The sequence below is a fragment of the Sminthopsis crassicaudata genome, chromosome 3, assembly GCF_048593235.1.
Source record: "Sminthopsis crassicaudata isolate SCR6 chromosome 3, ASM4859323v1, whole genome shotgun sequence".
In the NCBI taxonomy this organism is placed as follows: domain Eukaryota; kingdom Metazoa; phylum Chordata; class Mammalia; order Dasyuromorphia; family Dasyuridae; genus Sminthopsis; species Sminthopsis crassicaudata.
The window spans coordinates 655,037,784-655,056,849 of record NC_133619.1 but is presented as its reverse complement, the minus strand read 5'-3'; the positions used below and the strand labels follow the sequence as shown (position 1 = coordinate 655,056,849).

General features: G+C 38.6%; 1 protein-coding gene across 1 annotated transcript in view; it reads right to left on the bottom strand.

The window, feature by feature from the left end:
• LOC141562675 (vomeronasal type-2 receptor 26-like) overlaps positions 1-18,164 on the bottom strand; it is a 35,919-nt gene extending 17,755 nt beyond the window's left edge. The window contains exons 1-2 of the mRNA XM_074302681.1: positions 17,820-18,164; positions 17,405-17,613 (exon numbers count right to left, since the gene is read on the bottom strand). Of these exons, the coding sequence (XP_074158782.1) occupies positions 17,405-17,613; positions 17,820-18,164 (554 nt within the window). The remainder of the gene's footprint in view (positions 1-17,404; positions 17,614-17,819) is intronic.
• Positions 18,165-19,066: the final 902 nt, after the last annotated feature.

Sequence of the window (19,066 nt, the reverse complement as noted above, 5' to 3'; positions counted from 1 at the left end):
AAACACCAGGACAGAATTTTAGAAAGAAACTTTAGAAAGAAATGAGGAGTAACAGGATGTTTCTCAGAGGGGCATGGATTTTTTTTCAAATTTACAAACAAATGCAGAAATATTTACCATATTAAAAAATACATCACTTCAAAATACTAATATTAACATAGCTTTATCAAGCACAATATGATTTTTAAAGCATAATCAATAAAGAACCTTAGAGAAAAGGATTCAAACTTAAATGATGAATAAATAATTTAATAATAGCCAATATTTATATAGTACATACTATTTGCCAGGTTTTGTGCTAGTAATTTTCAATTACTATTATGTCTGATCCTCACAACACCTACCTGGGGAGTAGATACTATTATTATTCCCATTTTATAAATGAGGAAACTGAGGCAATTAGTAAAATGACTTTCCAAGGGTCACACAGCTAGTATCTGATGCTGCATTTGAACTAATGTTTTCTTGACTCCAGGCCTGGCACCTACTACCTAGGAAAAAAATCTGAGAATCAGCAGATCAATTCATCCCAGAAAATGACAGCAATGATAAAATATCTCTAAACTTTGGTAATTTCTCTAAAGGAGTTGTAAGTTGTAACAAAGTAGTACTTTGTTGTAAGTTGATATCTCTAAATATATTCATCAATAAAAGTCAATGAATTCAGTCAATAAATTTAGTTTGAAGCTAAAGCAAAACAATCATAGAGAGAAATCTGGGGGAAAACTTGTATAAACTGACCTTGAACAAAGTGAGCAGAACCAAGAAAAGAAATTATACAAAATATTTTGAAGACAAACAACTTTGAGTGACTTAAGAACTCTAATCAATATTAATGATTAAATATGACTCCAGATGAGCAAAGATGAAACAAATCACCCATCCCCTGATAGAGAGATGATGGACTTCCAAAATGAGACATATATTTTTGACATGACAAATGTATTTTGTCTTGTATGTATGTATATTGTTTTGATTCATTTTCACAAGAATTGTAAGAATTTCTCGACTTGGGGAAATTTGAGGGAAGGGGATCTAGCCATAGTTATATGAGAAAAAAAAAAACAGACAGAGAGAGAAAGGAAAAAAGGAAGGAAGGGAGAGTGGAAGGGAGAGAAGAAGGGAGGAACTAAGAAGGGAGGAAGGAAGGAAGGGAAGGAAAGAAAGAAGGAGAAAAGAAGGAAGGAAGGGGGAAAGGAAGAGAGGAAGGAAGGGAAGGAAGAAGGAAAGTTCAAATTGTAATTCTGTCACTTAGTGCCTGGGTGACTTTAGCATTAACATTAAGAAAGTTAAGGAAAGACTTCTCATATAAGCTAAATTTGAGCTGGGCTTTAAAAGAAGCCAAGAAAACCAAAAGATACAAATGCCACTCCATAGCAGAGACACCAAAACAATCCCAAACTGGATACAGGTTTAAAATCAAAGTCAACAGTTTCCATTTTAATGATGGGGGAGGGGATAGAGAAAAAGTTCAGTTACCAAGATTTCACTGTAAAATGCCTCCTAACAATCTCCAAGTACTCACTGTGTAAGGTATGTCTCAGAAGGCTGGGAAGTGACTGGAGACAGAGATGAAAAGGTAGTGCTGTGAATAGGGAAGATTCCTCCAATTATTATATCCCCCATCCTCTCAAATATCAGGTTTTCCCTTCTGGGGCTTAGATCCCGGGGCTGTGTGGGAATCCAAACAAACAAAGATCCAAGAAGAAAAAAAATCAATGAATGCAAATACATTTTCAAAATCCCTTTCCTGTGAGCTCTGTAGGCAGGATGGATTGAAAGAAGAAAATTGTCAGCATCTCTTTCTACACTTGTGTGCCAAAACTAGAGTGAAACTACCAGGAATTTATCTCCATCTTTAGGGACCTTTTTCGTCCCATATCTAACACGTGGGTTCAGGGGTCCAATGAGATTTAGACAGGAAGAGATACACTTAGGAATAACATTTGCAACTCCTCTACTCCTTTCTCTACCTAAGCCTTTAGCCCCAATATATTTCACTCCCTTTGGTCATCACATCCCCTGGGCCCAGGGCTACAAAGATTTGTTTTTCCCCCTCTCTTCCTTCTTAAAGCCTAGGGAATGGGAATGGGTAGAAAACCCGAAGGACCAGGGTTCACAGAGGAAAGAATTTTCTGTGCTTCCCAAATATGTTGCCAGTTATGAGCAGCACCTGAGAACTCTCTGAGACAGAGCAATATTTCACAGCCACCTGAGTCCTCTGGTGACTGGGGCACCCAGTGTTTCCTCCAGAGAGGTCATTGAGCCAATTGTCATCACTTTACCTAATGATAGAGTAATGGTCCGGAGAGATCATAATGGGAAGAAGGGTGTGTAGAGCAGGGACCTCAAATTCTGCCAAGCCTAATAGCCGCAATAAAAAGCCTTTATCATTTCTGTAGCCTAGATGCTCCAGGCTTAGGTGATAGAGAGTTCTGATCCCTTCTCCTTTTGACAATCTAAATGCCCCCAAGAGCAGCATCCCCAAATCTGCACTCTATACATAGGTCCCGAATTAGAAAGAGATTAATCTAAAAGTGTCTGAAAATAGTGAAAACATTTTCTCTCCTCAACTTGCCTTGAAAGAAAAGGAGTCTCCTTTTCATTATACCCTTCAACAATACTATGTTGTAATGCCACAGTCTCCTTGAATTGCCCTACCTCAGTTATTCTGCCCCAAACCTCAGGCTATCATACCACCTTGCCCTCTTGATCATCAGAATAATTGATAAGGATAAAAGATCTTATATTTTAGAATATTAGATGCCGCTCCCCATATCAATCTATTAGAATATTACTTTACCCCATTCGAATATCAGATAACTTTCTCATCTCCTATCTCATCCTCATCTGCTCCCCATTATGTCATTGTTTCTATCACCCTATAAAGAATCCCTATACCCCACATTCAATACTAGATACTTGAAGATGAGATCCAGTCAATTGATTTACTCTCCAATAAATTAAATTATTATAGCTCTCTAACTTCTATCTTGTCTCAGTTTCTCTGGCATTTCAATGGGAGGATCAATTCTGATGGAAGTGGCTCTCTTCGGCAATGAGAAGATCATATCCAGTTCCAATTGATCAGTGATGAACAGAGCCAGCTGCACCCAGAGGAAAAACACTGGGAAATGAATGTGGACTGCTTGCATTTTTGTTTTTCTTCCCAAGTTACTTTTTCCTTTCTAAATCTGATTTTTCTTGTGAAATAAGAAAGCTATATAAATATGTACACATATATTGTATTTAAGATATACTTTTGTTATGCCACAGTTCTCTTTTATTATCCTGACTCATTTCCCTAATTATCCTGACTCACTTTCCCTATTTGTCCTGCTTTGGTTATCCTTGCCTCAATTTTTAATTGTTCTGCTCAATCCTGCAAAACCACCCCTCCCTCTAAATCATCAGAATATTTGATAAGGATAAAAGATCTTATATTTTAGAATATCAGAATGCCTCTCCCCATCCCAAGCTATCAGAATATCAGATACCCTCTTATCAAGATACCTCTCCTCATCTCCAGGATGCCTCCCCCCATTATGTCATCCCATCTCCGGTGGCTTCCCCCACACTGTCAGAGTCCAGTTCCTGCTCTCAGCCCTGCCTTGGTCTACCTCCTATGTCTAAGCCACATGTATATATGTCATTGAGAACTCACATTGCTGGATTCTTGGAGTCTCATTCAGCCCTGGAACCAAACCATGGATCTATTTGGTCCCAGTAAATCTCTCCCTTTCAAATAAAATATTAAATACTTTCTAATCTCTATCTTGCCTCAGTTTCTCCAACATTACTCTTTAACATGTTTAACATAAAAAAAAAGAAATGTTGGATATGTCAAAAAAAAAAAGAAAGAAAAAGAAAGAAAAAGAAAAGGAGTTTCCTCTTTTAAATGGGATTTACTTTCCTCTTTTTATATCCATGTACACTTATTAGCCATTGAAAACAGCCCAATTTGAAATAAATTAGAGGAACATAGGATAGTTTACCTCTCAGACTTGTGGAGGAGGAAGGAATTTGTGACCAAAGGAGAACTAGAGATCATTATTGATCACAAAACTGAAAAGTTTTATTATATCAAATTAAAAAGCTTTTGTACAAACAAAACTAATGCAAACAAGATTAAAAGGGAAGTAACAAATTGGGAAAATATTTTTACAGTTAAAGGTTCTGATAAAGGCCTCATCTCCAAAATATATATATATATATATATATGTAAGAAATTAAGCCATTCTTCAATTGATAATCAAAGGATATGAACAGACAACTTTCAGATGATGAAATTGATACTATTTCCACTCATATGAAAGAGTGTTCCAAATCACTATTAATCAGAGAAATGCAAATTAAGACAACTCTGAGATACCACTACACACCTGTCAGATTAGCTAAGGTGACAAGAAAAAATAATGATGAATGTTGAAGGGGTTGTGGGAAAACTGGGACACTGATACATTGTTGGTGGAATTATGAAAGAATCCAACCATTGTGGAGAGAAATCTGGAATTATGCCCAAAAAGTTATCAAACTGTGCATACCCTTTGATCCAGCAGTGCTACTACTGGGCTTATATCCCAAGGAAATACTAAAGAAGGGAAAGAGACCTATATGTGCCAAAATGTTTGTGGCAGCCCTTTTTTGTAGTGGCTAGAAACTGGAAAATGAATGGATGTCCATCAATTGGAGAATGGTTGGGTAAATTATGGTATATGAATGCTATGGAATATTATTGTTCTGTAAGAAATGACCAGCAGGATGAATACAGAGAGGCTTGGAGAGACTTACATGAACTGATGCTGAGTGAAATGAGCAGAAACAGGAGATCATTATACACTTCAACAACGATACTGTATGATGATGTATTCTGATGGAAATGGATATCTTCAACAAAGAGAAGATCTAATTCAGTTCCAATTGATGGATAGATTCAGCTACACCCAGAGAAGGGACACTGGGAAATGAGTGTAAACTGTTTGCACTTTTGTTTTTCTTCCCAGGTTATTTTTAACTTCTGAATCCAGTTCTTCCTGTGCAATAAGAAATTCGGTTCTACACACATATATTGTATCTAGGATATACTATAACACATTTAACATGTATGAGACTGCCTGCCATCTAGGGGAGGGGGTGGAGGGAAGGAGGGAAAATTTGGAATAGATCTGAGTGCAAGGGATAATGTTGTAAAAAAAAAATTACCTATGCATATCTACTGTCAAAAATATTATATAGTTATAATTATAAACTTATTTTTAAAAAATTAAATTTAAAAAAAAACATCCCAATTTGAATGGCCTTTGAAGATTTTGTATATACACATGAATACATAATCATTTAATTGTCTGAAATTGTACAGATAAGTCCAAGAAGACCTTAAAAGTATATGTGTGTATGTGTGTGTATGTATGCAGAAACAGAGAAGACAGGGCATAAATATTTTAATCATTTTTTTCACATTTTTCTCTCCTCTATTCTCCTACTAATCCTCATTAACATGCTTCCTCACTTTCATAAATTAATGAAAAAGCATTTGCTTAGCACCTACTCAGAATCAAACACTGTGTCAAGCATTCAAGATACAAACAACTAGAAAGACAATTTCTGTTTTCAAGGAATAACTTTGACATCATTGTGTCATTGTATAAATATATATATAATTGTTATGGTTTTTCTTACCTCATTTTCCATATTTCTTTACATTTAATAAATAATTAATAATAATTTAATAATAATTAAGCCCCTACTATATGCCAAGCATTAGCTATATATGTTCTCACAACTACAAGCATTCTTTTCCTGGAATAGGAGTTTGACTGCTCATTATTTTCCATTATCTCTCCTAGTCTCTTCTTTTTTTTTCCCTACTTACCTTTTTTTGAATTTCACTCAATCAAAATTTTCAGCAAACTCCAAGTTATGGTGGCTAGAGTATACCAATCTGTAATATTCTCTCTAAAATATAATGTTCTCTGGGAGCAGGTTTCTTGGGGGGCTTATGGGGGCAGTCTTCATTTAAGTTCAGTAATCACCACACAAGTAGCCAGGGGTTAAAGTCCAAATCCTTTATTATCTCTTTCAAAGTCTTGTCTCTTTTCCTGGAGCCTGGTTAGCTTTCTTATAGTTCAGGTCCTTTATTATCTCCTTCCTGGGGCTGGGCAGCTTTCTGGAAAGTCTTTCAGTCTGACCTTGGTTTCATGAGCTTGAGCTCCTGTCTGCCTTCTGTCACTTCTGAATCTCACTGACCCTCAAGGATTTGTGCTTCAGCATCCAGCCACAACAAAGGTGGAAGATGGAATGAATTTGTCTCAGCCTCTGAGAGCTTCTAGTGTGCTTGTCCTTCTGGCCCTGAGAGCTTCTTGCTTGTATGCCCCACACTGAGTATACACCAATCATTATATCACTAGGAAACCATTATTTGTTGTAGGATTAAATCAATGATAAACTAGATTTAACCACTGTCTCCTCAATTCCACTGAGTACCTTCAAGTTCTGGCCCATAATATCTCCTTGTTGGATTAAATTTAATCATTAATTTAATCATACTGAAACAGGCTAAACTAGATAACTATTGTCTATATCAATTCCACTGACTTAGCACCATGTTTCAAGTTCTGGCCCATAAAATCTCCTGTTTTCTTTTGTTTTTAGAACATAGGTGGTCATGACCTCCCTGACTTCTCAAGGAGGTGGGAACCCCAAAAAAGAATGTGATGACACTTTCACTGACTGCTCAAAAAAGGGTTGAAAACACCATAAAATGAGGTGATCACGCCCTCCTTGACATCTCAGGAAGGGAGATGAAAACACCAAAGGAAATGGGAAATCAAATCACATTGGCAGGTTTCTGAAGGGGCTCACTCTTAAAACAGGTATACATAAATCCATTAATATGGGAGGTATTACACATAATTACATAAATTACATAGTAACATAACACAGGCTAGTAGTGGTGTAACAAAAACCATGAATCAACATTATACATTTCCATAAGTCCTAGAAATAGTCCAAAAGGAATCTATTGTCCATTACTTCCTGTGCCAGGAATCCAATAATTCCTGCAAGTTTTGAAGTCCTGCAATTGTCTCATGTTTTAGGGAATCCAACGATTCCTGCTGGTTTTAAAGTTCTTTAACAATCTCATAATCAGCCATGCTCTTTCAATATCAGATGTTTCTTAGGTCTTCTCCTTTGTTTCAAGGTTTTTCTCTTTTTCTGTCTCTCTCCAGGTGCTCATTAGCACCCATCTGATACCTCTCCATCTGTAGAAATACAAGCAAACCCTTTCTCCCAAGCAGTTAATCTATCTAATCCCTTCTATTTACCACTTTCTAGATTTCTCCTCATCACCTGGCAATTACATTGGAGCTGCTCACACTGGACACTGCTCTTCTGTTTAAAAAGCCAGTATAATCCCCAATTGTAATCCCTTTTTCCCACTTGATTGCTTTTGGGCTGATAAATCATGTAATCGCTTTCTGCCACGTGATTGCTTTTCAGCTGATTGATCACATCAGAGTCCTCAACTTCTAAAGGTGTAACCTTGGCTGCCATCATACCCTACCTGTCTTTTGATTGAGGTCTTGGAGCTAGGCCCAACCTCATTTCCCTGGGTCAATATACAATCTGAGGCCCCGTGGAAGCTCTTGTGGCATTTTGGACATAGACTTTTAGGTCTTCTCTCACCCTGTCCATTCATTCTATCTCTTTGCCTATATTGGGCTCTCAGATTTCCTATTTTTCCACACTGAAAACATCGATGATTTTCTCTAGAAATCCCTTGCCAAGAGGGACCCTGTCTTCCCATGTTCATTATAGGCTGGGTATAATAAGCATTTGTGCCCACAGTGGCACAGAGTCTTATGATCTCCTCTAAAGGAGCATCTTTGTGTAGTTCCCTTATAATTCTTTTGCAAACCTTATTAGCATTATCCAATGAGCTAATTTAGAGCAGTTCCAATGATACAATGAGTGATGAGGAGAATCATCCACACCCAGACAGAGGAGTGTGGAAAGTGAGTGTGGTTCACTGTATTTTCACTCTTTTTGTTGTTGTTTGCTTGCATTTTATTTTCCTTCTCATTTCTTTTTCTCAGACAGCAAGATAATTGTATAAATATGTATGCATATATTGGATTTCACATAGAAAATAATAAAATAAATATGCAAAAAAATAGTTGTGAAATACAACTGAAATCATATGTTTCAAGGGACATTAGTCAAAATGCCACCTTATCAATATTGGTTATTAGCAGAGACACAGCAATGTCTGGGAGAAGACTGAGGTTTCTGAATCATTGCTGGGTGTTTGGCCCTGATCATGACACTTTTGGCCATTGCTTTTGTATTTTTCTTTTAAATGATCAAGTCCCTTATCATAAAGAACAGCACCAGGCCCAGTCACATTCATCCTGGTGGCTGCCACCACTGTTTAAACTTTAAAGGAAATCTCTAGCTTGAACTGAATCCTGTAGCTTTCCCTAAAATCTCAGCTAAATCCTGCTAAAGAATCTTCCTGACCTCAGGGATGCCCTTTTCTTGCTGTCTCCCTCTAAGACCTTATTTCTTTTTTTAAAAAATATTTTATTTTTTCTGTTTATATGTGTACCTTGATTTTAAAATTTTTTTCTTTATAGCTTTTTATTTACAAGATATATGCATGGGTAATTTTTCAGCATTGACAATTTCAAAACCTTTTGTTCCAACTTTTCCCCTCCTTCCCCTCACCCCTTCCACCAAATGGCAGGTCGACCAATACATGTTAAATATGTTAAAGTATAAGTTAAATACAATACATGTATACATGCCCAAACAGTTATTTTGCTATACAAAAAGAATCAGACTTTGAAATAGTGTACAATTAGCCTGTGAGAGAAATCAAAAAGTGTACATTGATTTTTAATATACATTTCTTTGTGAATCATGTTGGAAAAGAAAACTCAGGACAAAAGGGACAAACCAGAAAAGGAAAATAAAAGAGAAGAAAAAGAAAAAAAGTGAACACTGCATGTTGATTTATTTTCATTTTCCATAGTTCTCTCTCGAATGCAGATGGTCTTTCTTTGCAGATATGACTGGGATTGTGCCCTAGGAGTGGCACTGTTGAAGGGTATTCAATTTTATTGCTCTTTGGGCATGGTTCCAAATGGCCTCCAGAATGGTTGGATTAGAACCTCATTTCTTGATGCCATGACTGCACTGTATGGACCTTGGGAGGTCCTTGGGACTGGGGAGACTTAGAATAATATGACTCTATTTATTAAGCAGCTGGTAACTATTTAGTCTAATAATCAGAAAAAGTGAATCTTGAGCCTTGGTTGCATTTCCTAGATTTGCTGGCATGCAGCTACCAGACCTGCAGGAATCTCTGTGAACATTTGATATGAAAGCTCTCTTCACTGCCTAGAAGACAACAGTCCTTCATTCCCTGAGACCTTATTCCATCACATAATTTCAACCCAAATTCCACCCCCATCCTCTTCCAGACAGATATTTCAAATTACAAATGAGTTCACAAAAAGTCTGAAAGGGAAAAGTCAGAAAAACTTAGCAACATATCACACACACACACACACACACACACACACACACACACACACACACATCCTATATCTGCAAATTGCTATGATAAGAGTCTTCTTTGATCTCTTCACTGAGAATGTGTTTTTCTATATAATTTTGCCACATTCATTATTATTGTTTTAAGATGGTCCTGAATTGGCAGTTTCAGACCACTTGTCAAAATACAACAGCTCTATCCATCTTGTCCACCATGCTTCCCATCAAGCAGGCCCTCCAGCCCCAGGAGCATTCTGCTGCCCTCCTATACCCCCCCCCACAATCACAATCATTAAAGCAATCTAGTAATATTAGAATATTAATTTTGATATTTTAGTAGCATCACATATTTAAAGATGGAAGAACCAAGAGTTTTATTTCCTTTATTTCTTTTCATCAGTTGTAAAACTAGCTGAGCTCCAAGTGAAGGAGAAAAGACTTTGAAGGAAATAATAAAGTTTGGACTTTAACTCCTGGCTGCACTTGTGGTGATTACTGAACTGAAATTAAGGCTGCCTCCAGAGACTGCAAGGAAACCTCAACAGACAATATTACATTTTAGAGAATATTACATTTTGGTGCCCAATGTGGGGCAGAATTAGGAGGAGTACAAAAATAGACAAGGAAATAGACAAGGAAATTTTGTTAAAGGGCTCTGAAATCTCCATGGAGTTGGGGCTTCTGCCAGGTACATGGGAAAGGAGTTATTCAAAAATCCTACCTTCCTCCCCACACCCAATGAATTCAGGATAGTCTTCCCTTGGTTGCCAACGTCGCCCTCCCATTGTAGTGTATGGAAGTGTCACAGATGGTAAAGGCCATCCCTAGCCAGAAAGAAACCGAGAAAACCCTAGAGTACAATGAACAAAGCAAGGAGTGGTTTTCCAAGGAAATTTTATTGAGGTGTAGTTTTTGTCCATGCGCACAATTTCCCCTAGCATTCTCCCACCCCCCTCCTCCTTCCCCCTTCCCGTCCCTATCGCCTCCCCTCACAGAGAGGCATCTCAGATAAGCAATGGTTTTTAACGGCAAGCAAAGCAAAGGCAACTTCCGGCCAAGATGATGGCGTGGAGGCAGACAGCTGCTTGAGCTCCTCGTTTTCTCTCAGAACTTACTTCATGACAAGCCTCTGACTTAATGCTTGACCCAGAAAGAAATCCACAAATAATCACCAAGAGAAGACATCCTTGAAATTCACCAGAAAAGGTCTGTGTTTGCTCGGGGGAGGGTCAACCAGACTGGGTGCAGACTGAGGGCAGGCAGCCAGAGCAAGACAGGCAGCTCACACAGCTCAGACCGGAGGGGGAGGGGTGTGATCTCTGCCGTTTCTGTGAAAGGGCTTTTGCCCCAGTGTGGATGCTCCGTCTTGGCAGCAAGCCAGGAGCGGCAGAGAGGGTGTAAACAAGGAGGTGAAGATTAAAACCCCAGAAAGCCAGCGTCTCTCAGAGCCCGGCCACCCCCAACCCCCACCTGGACTGACTCGGCGTTCTCAGAGCCTCTGAGCGCAGACTCAGTACAGTCATTGCTGCTCTGTTAGTGGCTCTCTGCTGCCCTACCCCCAGTCTGTAGAGGAAGCCCATTAATACCATCCAGCCCCATCCCCCACAAAACAGACCAATTGTTTCTCTTGTCAGTTTGTTTTCTTTGATTCCTACTCTGACAAAATGAACAAAAAATTCAAAAGGGCTCTAACCATTGACAGCTTCTGTGTGGAGAGGGAGCAGACTTCAAATGCTGAGGAGACTAGAAACAGACTGTCCCCAGATGTATCCCCTGGGAGGGATATAAGCTGCTCCTCAATACAAAAGAACCTCATAGAGGAAATCAAAAAGGCTCTCACAAGAGAGCTGGAAGAGAAATGGGAAAAGGAAAGGGAAGATTGGCAAGAGAGCCTGAAGAAGTCATCCCATGCATTCAAAGACAGAGTAGATAAAGAAATCAAATCATTGAGAAACAAGATTAGTGAGCTGGAAAAGGTAAACAACTCCAAGGAAAATAGGATTAGTGAGCTGGAAAAGGTAAACAACTCCAAGGAAAACAGGATTAGTGAGCTGGAAAAAGAAATCAGCTCTCTAAAAAATAAAATGGATAAAATGGAAAAAAATTCCATAGAAGATAAAAACTCAATTGGACAATTACAAAGAGATATAAAAAAAGTGAGTGAAGAAAATACATCATTGAAAATTAGACTGGAACAAGTAGAAATGAATGACTCAAAGAGAAACCAAGAGGTAGTCAAGCAAAACCAGAGAAATGAAACAATTGAAAAGAATGTCAAGTACCTTACCAGAAAGACAACAGACCTGGAAAACAGATCCAGGAGAGACAATTTGAGAATAATCGGACTTCCCGAAAAATGTGAGGAAAAAAAGAGCTTGGACACCATTTTCAAGGAAATTATCAAAGAGAACTGCCCAGACATTCTGGAAACAGAGGGTAAAATAGACATTGAAAAAATTCATCGATCACCTACTGAAAGGGACCCTAAAATCAAAACACCAAGAAATATAGTGGCCAAGTTCAAGAACCATCAGACAAAGGAAAAGATATTGGAAGCTGCTAGAAAAAAACAATTCAGATATGGAGGATCCACAATAAGGATAACCCAGGATCTAGCAGCATCCACATTAAAAGAACGCAGGGCCTGGAACATGATATTCCGAAAGGCTAAGGAACTTGGTATGCAGCCAAGAATAACTTACCCAGCAAGAATGAGCATCGTTTTCCAGGGAAGAAGATGGACATTTAACAAAATAAATGAATTCCATCTATTTTTGATGAAAAAACCAGACCTACATAAAAGGTTTGATCTTCAAATACAGAACTCAAGAGATTTCTAAAAAGGTAAAAAGAAATCTTGAGAACTATACTTCTGTCAAAAAAATATGTAAAGAACATATGTACAATTTGTCTTAGAAACTAGAGGTGGAAAGGAGATTATATCATAAAAAAGTGTAAAGTGGTGGTACTACATCTCATGAAGAGGCAAAGGTAACCTATTATATCTGAGAGAAAGAAAGGAGGGAGATGAACATAGCGTGTATCAATAGACATATTTGATTTATGGTGAAACTTCTTCCACTTCATTGAAAAGTGAAAGGGAAAGAGTAAGCTAAGGGGAAGGGAATACAGTAATTTCGAGGAAAAGGGGTAAAATAAGGGGAGGATCTTTAAGGTGGGGGAGGGATCCTAAAAAGGGAGGGCTGTGAAAAGCAAGTGGTGTTCATCAGTTTAATACTGGATAGGAGGGTAAAAGGGAAGGAAAGGGGAAAAGCATAAGCAGGGGTTAATAGGATAGCAAGCAATATAGAATTAGTCCTTCTAACCATAAATGTGAATGGGGCAAACTGCCTCATAAAGAGGAAGCAGTTAGCAGACTGGATTAAAAGTCAGAATCCTACTATATGTTGTTTACAGGAAACACACCTGAAACAGGGTGAGACATTCAAACTAAAAGTAAAAGGGTGGAGCAGAATCTATTATTCTTCAGGCAAAACCAAAAAAGCAGGAGTAGCCATCCTCATCTCAGATCAAGCAAAAACAAAAATTGATCTAATTAAAAGAGATAAGGAAGGGCATTATATCCTGCTAAAGGGCAGCATCAATAATGAAGCAGTATCAATATTAAACATATATGCACCAAGTGGTGCAGCATCTAAATTCTTAAAAGAGAAATTAAGAGAGCTGCAAGAGGAAATAGATAACAAAACTATAATAGTGGGAGATCTCAACCTTGCACTCTCAGATTTAGATAAATCAAACCACAAAATAAATAAGAAAGAAGTCAAAGAGGTAAATAGAATACTAGAAAAGTTTGATATGATAGATCTTTGGCGAAAGCTAAATGGAGACAGAAAGGAATATACTTTCTTCTCAGCAGTTCATGGAACCTATACAAAAATTGATCATATACTAGGGCATAAAAACCTCAAAATCAAATGCAGTAAGGCAGAAATAGTAAATGCATCCTTTTCAGACCATAATGCAATCAAAATAACATTTAATAAAAAGCCAGGGGAAAATAGACCAAAAAATAATTGGAAACTAAATAATCTTATACTAAAGAATGATTGGGTAAAACAGCAAATCATAGACATAATTAATAACTTTACCCAAGAAAATGACAATAATGAGACATCATACCAAAATGTGTGGGATACAGCCAAAGCAGTAATGAGGGGAAGTTTTATATCTCTACAGGCCTACTTGCATAAAATAGAGAAAGAGAGGGCCAACGAATTGGGCTTACAACTAAAATTGCTAGAAAAGGAACAAATTAAAAACCCCCAGACAAACACAAAACTTGAAGTTCAAAAAATAAAAGGTGAGATTAATAAAATTGAAAGTAAAAAAAACTATTGAATTAATTAATAAAACTAAGAGTTGGTTTTATGAAAAAAACAACAAAATAGACAAACCCTTAGTAAACCTGATTAAAAAAAGGAAAGAGAAAAAGCAAATTGATAGTCTTGAAAATGAAAAGGGTGAACTCACCACTAATGAAGAGGAAATTAGAACAATAGTTAGGAGCTACTTTGCTCAACTTTATGCCGATAAATTCGATAACTTAAATGAAATGGAAGAATACCTTCAAAAATATAGCTTGCCCAGATTAACAGAGGAAGAAGTAAGTAGTCTAAATAGTCCCATCTCAGAAAAAGAAATAGACCAAGCTATTAACCAACTTCCTAAGAAAAAGTCCCCAGGACCAGATGGATTTACAGGTGAATTCTACCAAACATTTAAAGAACAACTAACTCCAATGCTATGTAAACTATTTGAAAAAATAGGGATTGAAGGAGTCCTACCAAATTCCTTCTATGACACAGACATGGTATTGATACCTAAACCAGGTAGATTGAAAACTGAGAAAGAAAACTATAGACCAATTTCCTTAATGAATATTGATGCTAAAATCTTAAATAAGATATTAGCAAATAGACTTCAGAAAATCATCCCTAGGATAATACACGATGACCAAGTGGGATTTATACCAGGAATGCAGGGCTGATTTAATATTAGGAAAACTATTAGTATAATTGACCATATTAATAATCAAATTAATAAAAACCATATGATCATGTCAATAGATGCAGAAAAGGCATTTGATAAAATCCAACATCCATTCCTACTAAAAACGCTTGAGAGTATAGGAATAAATGGACTATTCCTTAAAATAATAAGGAGCATATATTTAAAACCTTCAGTAAACATCATATGTAATGGTGATAAACTAGAATCTTTCCCTGTAAGATCAGGAGTGAAACAAGGTTGCCCACTATCACCATTACTATTCAATATAGTATTAGAAACTCTAGCCTCGGCAATAAGAGCGGAGAAAGAGATTCAAGGAATTAGAGTAGGAAATGAAGAAATCAAATTGTCACTTTTCGCAGATGACATGATGGTATACTTAGAGAACCCCAAAGACTCTGCTAAAAAGCTATTAGAAATAATTCAGAATTTTAGCAAAGTCGCAGGATACAAAATAAATCCACATACATCCTCAGGATTTTTATACATTACCAACACAGTCCAACAGCAAGAGATACAAAGAGAAATTGCATTCAAAATAACATTCGATAGTATAAAATATTTGGGAATATATCTACCAAAGGAGAGTCAGGAATTATATGAGCAAAATTACAAAACACTTGCCACAAAAATAAAGTCAGATTTAAATAATTGGAAAGACATTCAGTGCTCTTGGATAGGCCCAGCGAATATAATAAAGATGACAATACTCCCCAAACTAATCTATTTATTTAGTGCTATACCAATCAGACTCCCAAGAAACTATTTTAATGACCTAGAAAAAATAACAACAAAATTCATATGGAAGAATAAAAGGTCGAGAATTGCAAGGGAACTAATGAAAAAAAAGTCAGAGGAAGGTGGTCTAAGTGTACCTGATTTAAAGCTATATTATAAAGCAACAGTCACCAAAACCATTTGGTATTGGCTAAGAAATAGACTAGTTGATCAGTGGCATAGGTTAGGTTCACAGGGCAAGATAGTGAATAAAAATAGCAATCTAATCTTTGACAAACCCAAAGATCCCAAATTTTGGGATAAGAATTCATTATTTGACAAAATCTGCTGGGAAAACTGGAAATTAGTATGGCAGAAACTAGGCATGGACCCACATTTAACACCACATACTAAGATTAGATCAAAATGGGTCCAAGATTTAGGCATAAAGAACGAAATCATAAATAAATTGGAGGAACATGGGATGGTTTACCTCTCAGACTTGTGGAGGAGGAAGGAGTTTGTGTCCAAGGGAGAACTAGAGACCATTATTGATCACAAAATAGAACATTTTGATTACACCAAATTAAAAAGTTTCTGCACAAACAAAACTAATGCAAACAAGATTAGAAGGGAAGTAACAAATTGGGAAAAAATTTTTACAGTTAAAGGTTCTGATAAAGGCCTCATCTCCAAAATATACAGAGAATTGACTTTAATTTATAAGAAATCAAGCCATTCTCCAATTGATAAATGGTCAAAGGATATGAACAGACAATTTTCAGATGATGAAATTAAAACTATTTCCACTCATATGAAAGAGTGTTCCAAATCACTATTGATCAGAGAAATGCAAATTAAGACAACTCTGAGGTATCATTACACACCTGTCAGATTGGCTAAGATGACAGGAACAAATAACGATGAATGTTGGAGGGGCTGTGGGAAAACTGGGACACTGATGCATTGTTGGTGGAGTTGTGAAAGAATCCAACCATTCTGGAGAGCAATCTGGAATTATGCCCAAAAAGTTATCAAAATGTGCATACCCTTTGACCCAGCCATACTACTACTAGGCTTATACCCCAAGGAACTACTAAAGAAGGGAAAGGGACCTGTATGTGCCAAAATGTTTGTGGCAGCCCTTTTCATAGTGGCTAGAAGCTGGAAGATGAATGGATGTCCATCAATTGGAGAATGGTTGGGTAAACTATGGTATATGAATGTTATGGAATATTATTGTTCTATAAGAAATGACCAACAGGAGAAATACAGAGAGGCCTGGAGAGACTTACATCAACTGATGCTGAGTGAAATGAGCAGAACCAGAAGATCATTATACACTTCAACAATGATACTGTACGAGGATGTATGCTGATGGAAGTGGATTTCTTCAACATAGAGAAGAGCTAATCCAATTCCAATTGATTAATGATGGACAGAACCAGCTACATCCAGAGAAGGAACACTGGGAAATGAATGTAAACTGTTATTTTTTCCTTCTGAATCCAATTTTTCCTGTGCAACAAAAAAAAAATCGGTTCTACACACATATATTGTATCTAGAATATACTGTAATATATTTAACATGTATAAGACTGCTTGCCATCTGGGGGAGGGGGTTGGGGGAGGAAGGGAAAAAATCTGAATAGAAGTAAGTGCAAAGGATAATGTTGTAAAAAATTACCCATGCATATGTACTGTCAAAAAATGTTATAATTATAAAATAAAATAAAAATTTAAAAAAAAAAAAAAAAAAAGGCAAAGCAAAGCCTGAAGGGGAAGGGAAAAGCCAAAAATGTGTCTCTGCTCTCAAGGCAACTTGAAAAAGCCCATCGGTAAGGACTTTGCACTTCTGCCAAGTTCCCCGGCAGGGCCGCCTTCCCTTCTGCCTTGTGCGGGCACGAAGGTTTTGTGCAGCATTTATCCCGTGCCCTCGGATGTCTGTCAGCCTCTAGAATCTGTGCGCACGAGGGCACGTTGGGCAATGCTCCATGTATGCCGAAGTGGGGCGGGGTCTTCCCCAGCTCCACTCCCACGGGCCAAGGTCCGGATAGGAAGAGTAGCTGGGCCAGAGCTCTAGCTCCAACCATACAGCCCAGCGGCAAGGCCTCCTGTGGCACCTCTGGCGATCGGCTGTGAGCTCGGGACGACGCTGATCTCGCCTTTCCGATCTTGCTTCCCAGTCCCGCTCTCCTCCCAGCTCTCTGTGGTCCGCACATAGTTGGCAGCTGTGTCCCCGCATCCTATGCGTCCTGTGAGGGTGGCAGCCACCAGGGGGCATCTTCCGTTCTTGCCCTTGGCCTGTGAAAGAGAAAAAGAGGGGGATTAAGAATGGGACCAGACTGACAACTGGAGTTCTCAAGAAGGGAACAAATCCCCTGGGCGACAATCGTCTTTTCAAACCAAATGAAAGCTACGTCCCTGTGGATCCTGGGGAATGACTTTCCCAAAACTGAAAAAGAGCCCATCCACTGAACCCTTCCCTCCGTCCCCGAAACTTCCCCAGCTTTGGAGGCCTCCTCCAGTTCTCCCGCCGCTCCCGCCCGATCCTCACCATGGCTGACACTGTAGACAGCCTTGCTGCGATCCCCGTGGCTGCCATCGGCCCTGGGATCCCCGCTGCTGGGGTTCCAGCCGTCGCTGTCCTCAGAACTGTCCGCATCCTCGTAGTCACTGCCGTTGCCTTTCCTCTCCTGGGTTTGAGGGGCGGGTAGGGGTTCAGTGCACAACGGGGCATCTCCCATGTCTTCCAAATGTCCCGCCACAAACTGGGGAGCCGAAGGAAGGGAACGGAATTCTTCCTCCGCATTCTGTCCCCTGGCTGTCTTTGCTTCACGCCTTGACTCGGACATGGCGGTGGCACCTGTGGCTGCCCTGGGGCTGGAGGGGCGGGCTGGACGATCTGCAGCCAGGGATGGCGAGTCCTTCTCTTTCTCTAGTTCCCCTTGCTCGTCTCCCCCTTGCAGCTCTCCTCTCCTGCTCTCCTCCGTGTGTGCCTGGCTGAGCGCTAAGCTAGCTGGCCTAAGGAAAGCCTGCCCAGGAGCTGGGGCTGCCCTTTTATGTGCGTCCTTCTCCCAGCCCCGCCCCCTGCCAGGAAAGCCTGCTGTGTCTCCTGGAGGTAGAGAAGGTGTGAATCCGCCTCCTACCAACAGATAGGTTGGAGATTGTATTTCTAGGGCAGTTCTTTCAATGGGGCTGTTCTGTACTCCTGGTGATTTGCAGCACCTTTTCTTATGACAAAGCTAATTTTAATTCCCTCCCCTGAATATAGCTCTTCATATTCTTTAGCAACCTTTCAGTTCAATGAATATTTTCTTCCTCCTGGGGAATAGAAATTGCTTCTTGAGTTTCTAAGTCAACTTTTTGCATATGTTTATTCAAGTTTATCCTGTGTTATGAGCCAGAACTTGAAACAAGGTGCTAAGTCACTGGAATTGATAGAGATAATGATGATGCACTTAGTTCACACCTATAGAGTTTACCCCGAGAGTTCACACCTAGAGAGCACTGGAGATTCCTTGCCATTTTGACACTGAGCCATTACCAACCAGTTTTGAATTCATTTAATTGTATTCATATGACAAGTCTCCAATGGTGAACTCTAGGGCTCTATTCTAAGCCCTAAGATGCTTAACATCAAAAAAATTCTAATAAAGGCAGAGATAGCATATTTATCAAATTTGCAGATTACATTAAAGTTAAAAAATCAATTACACAATGTATGACTGTGGATCCTGATGGACACTAAGCTGAA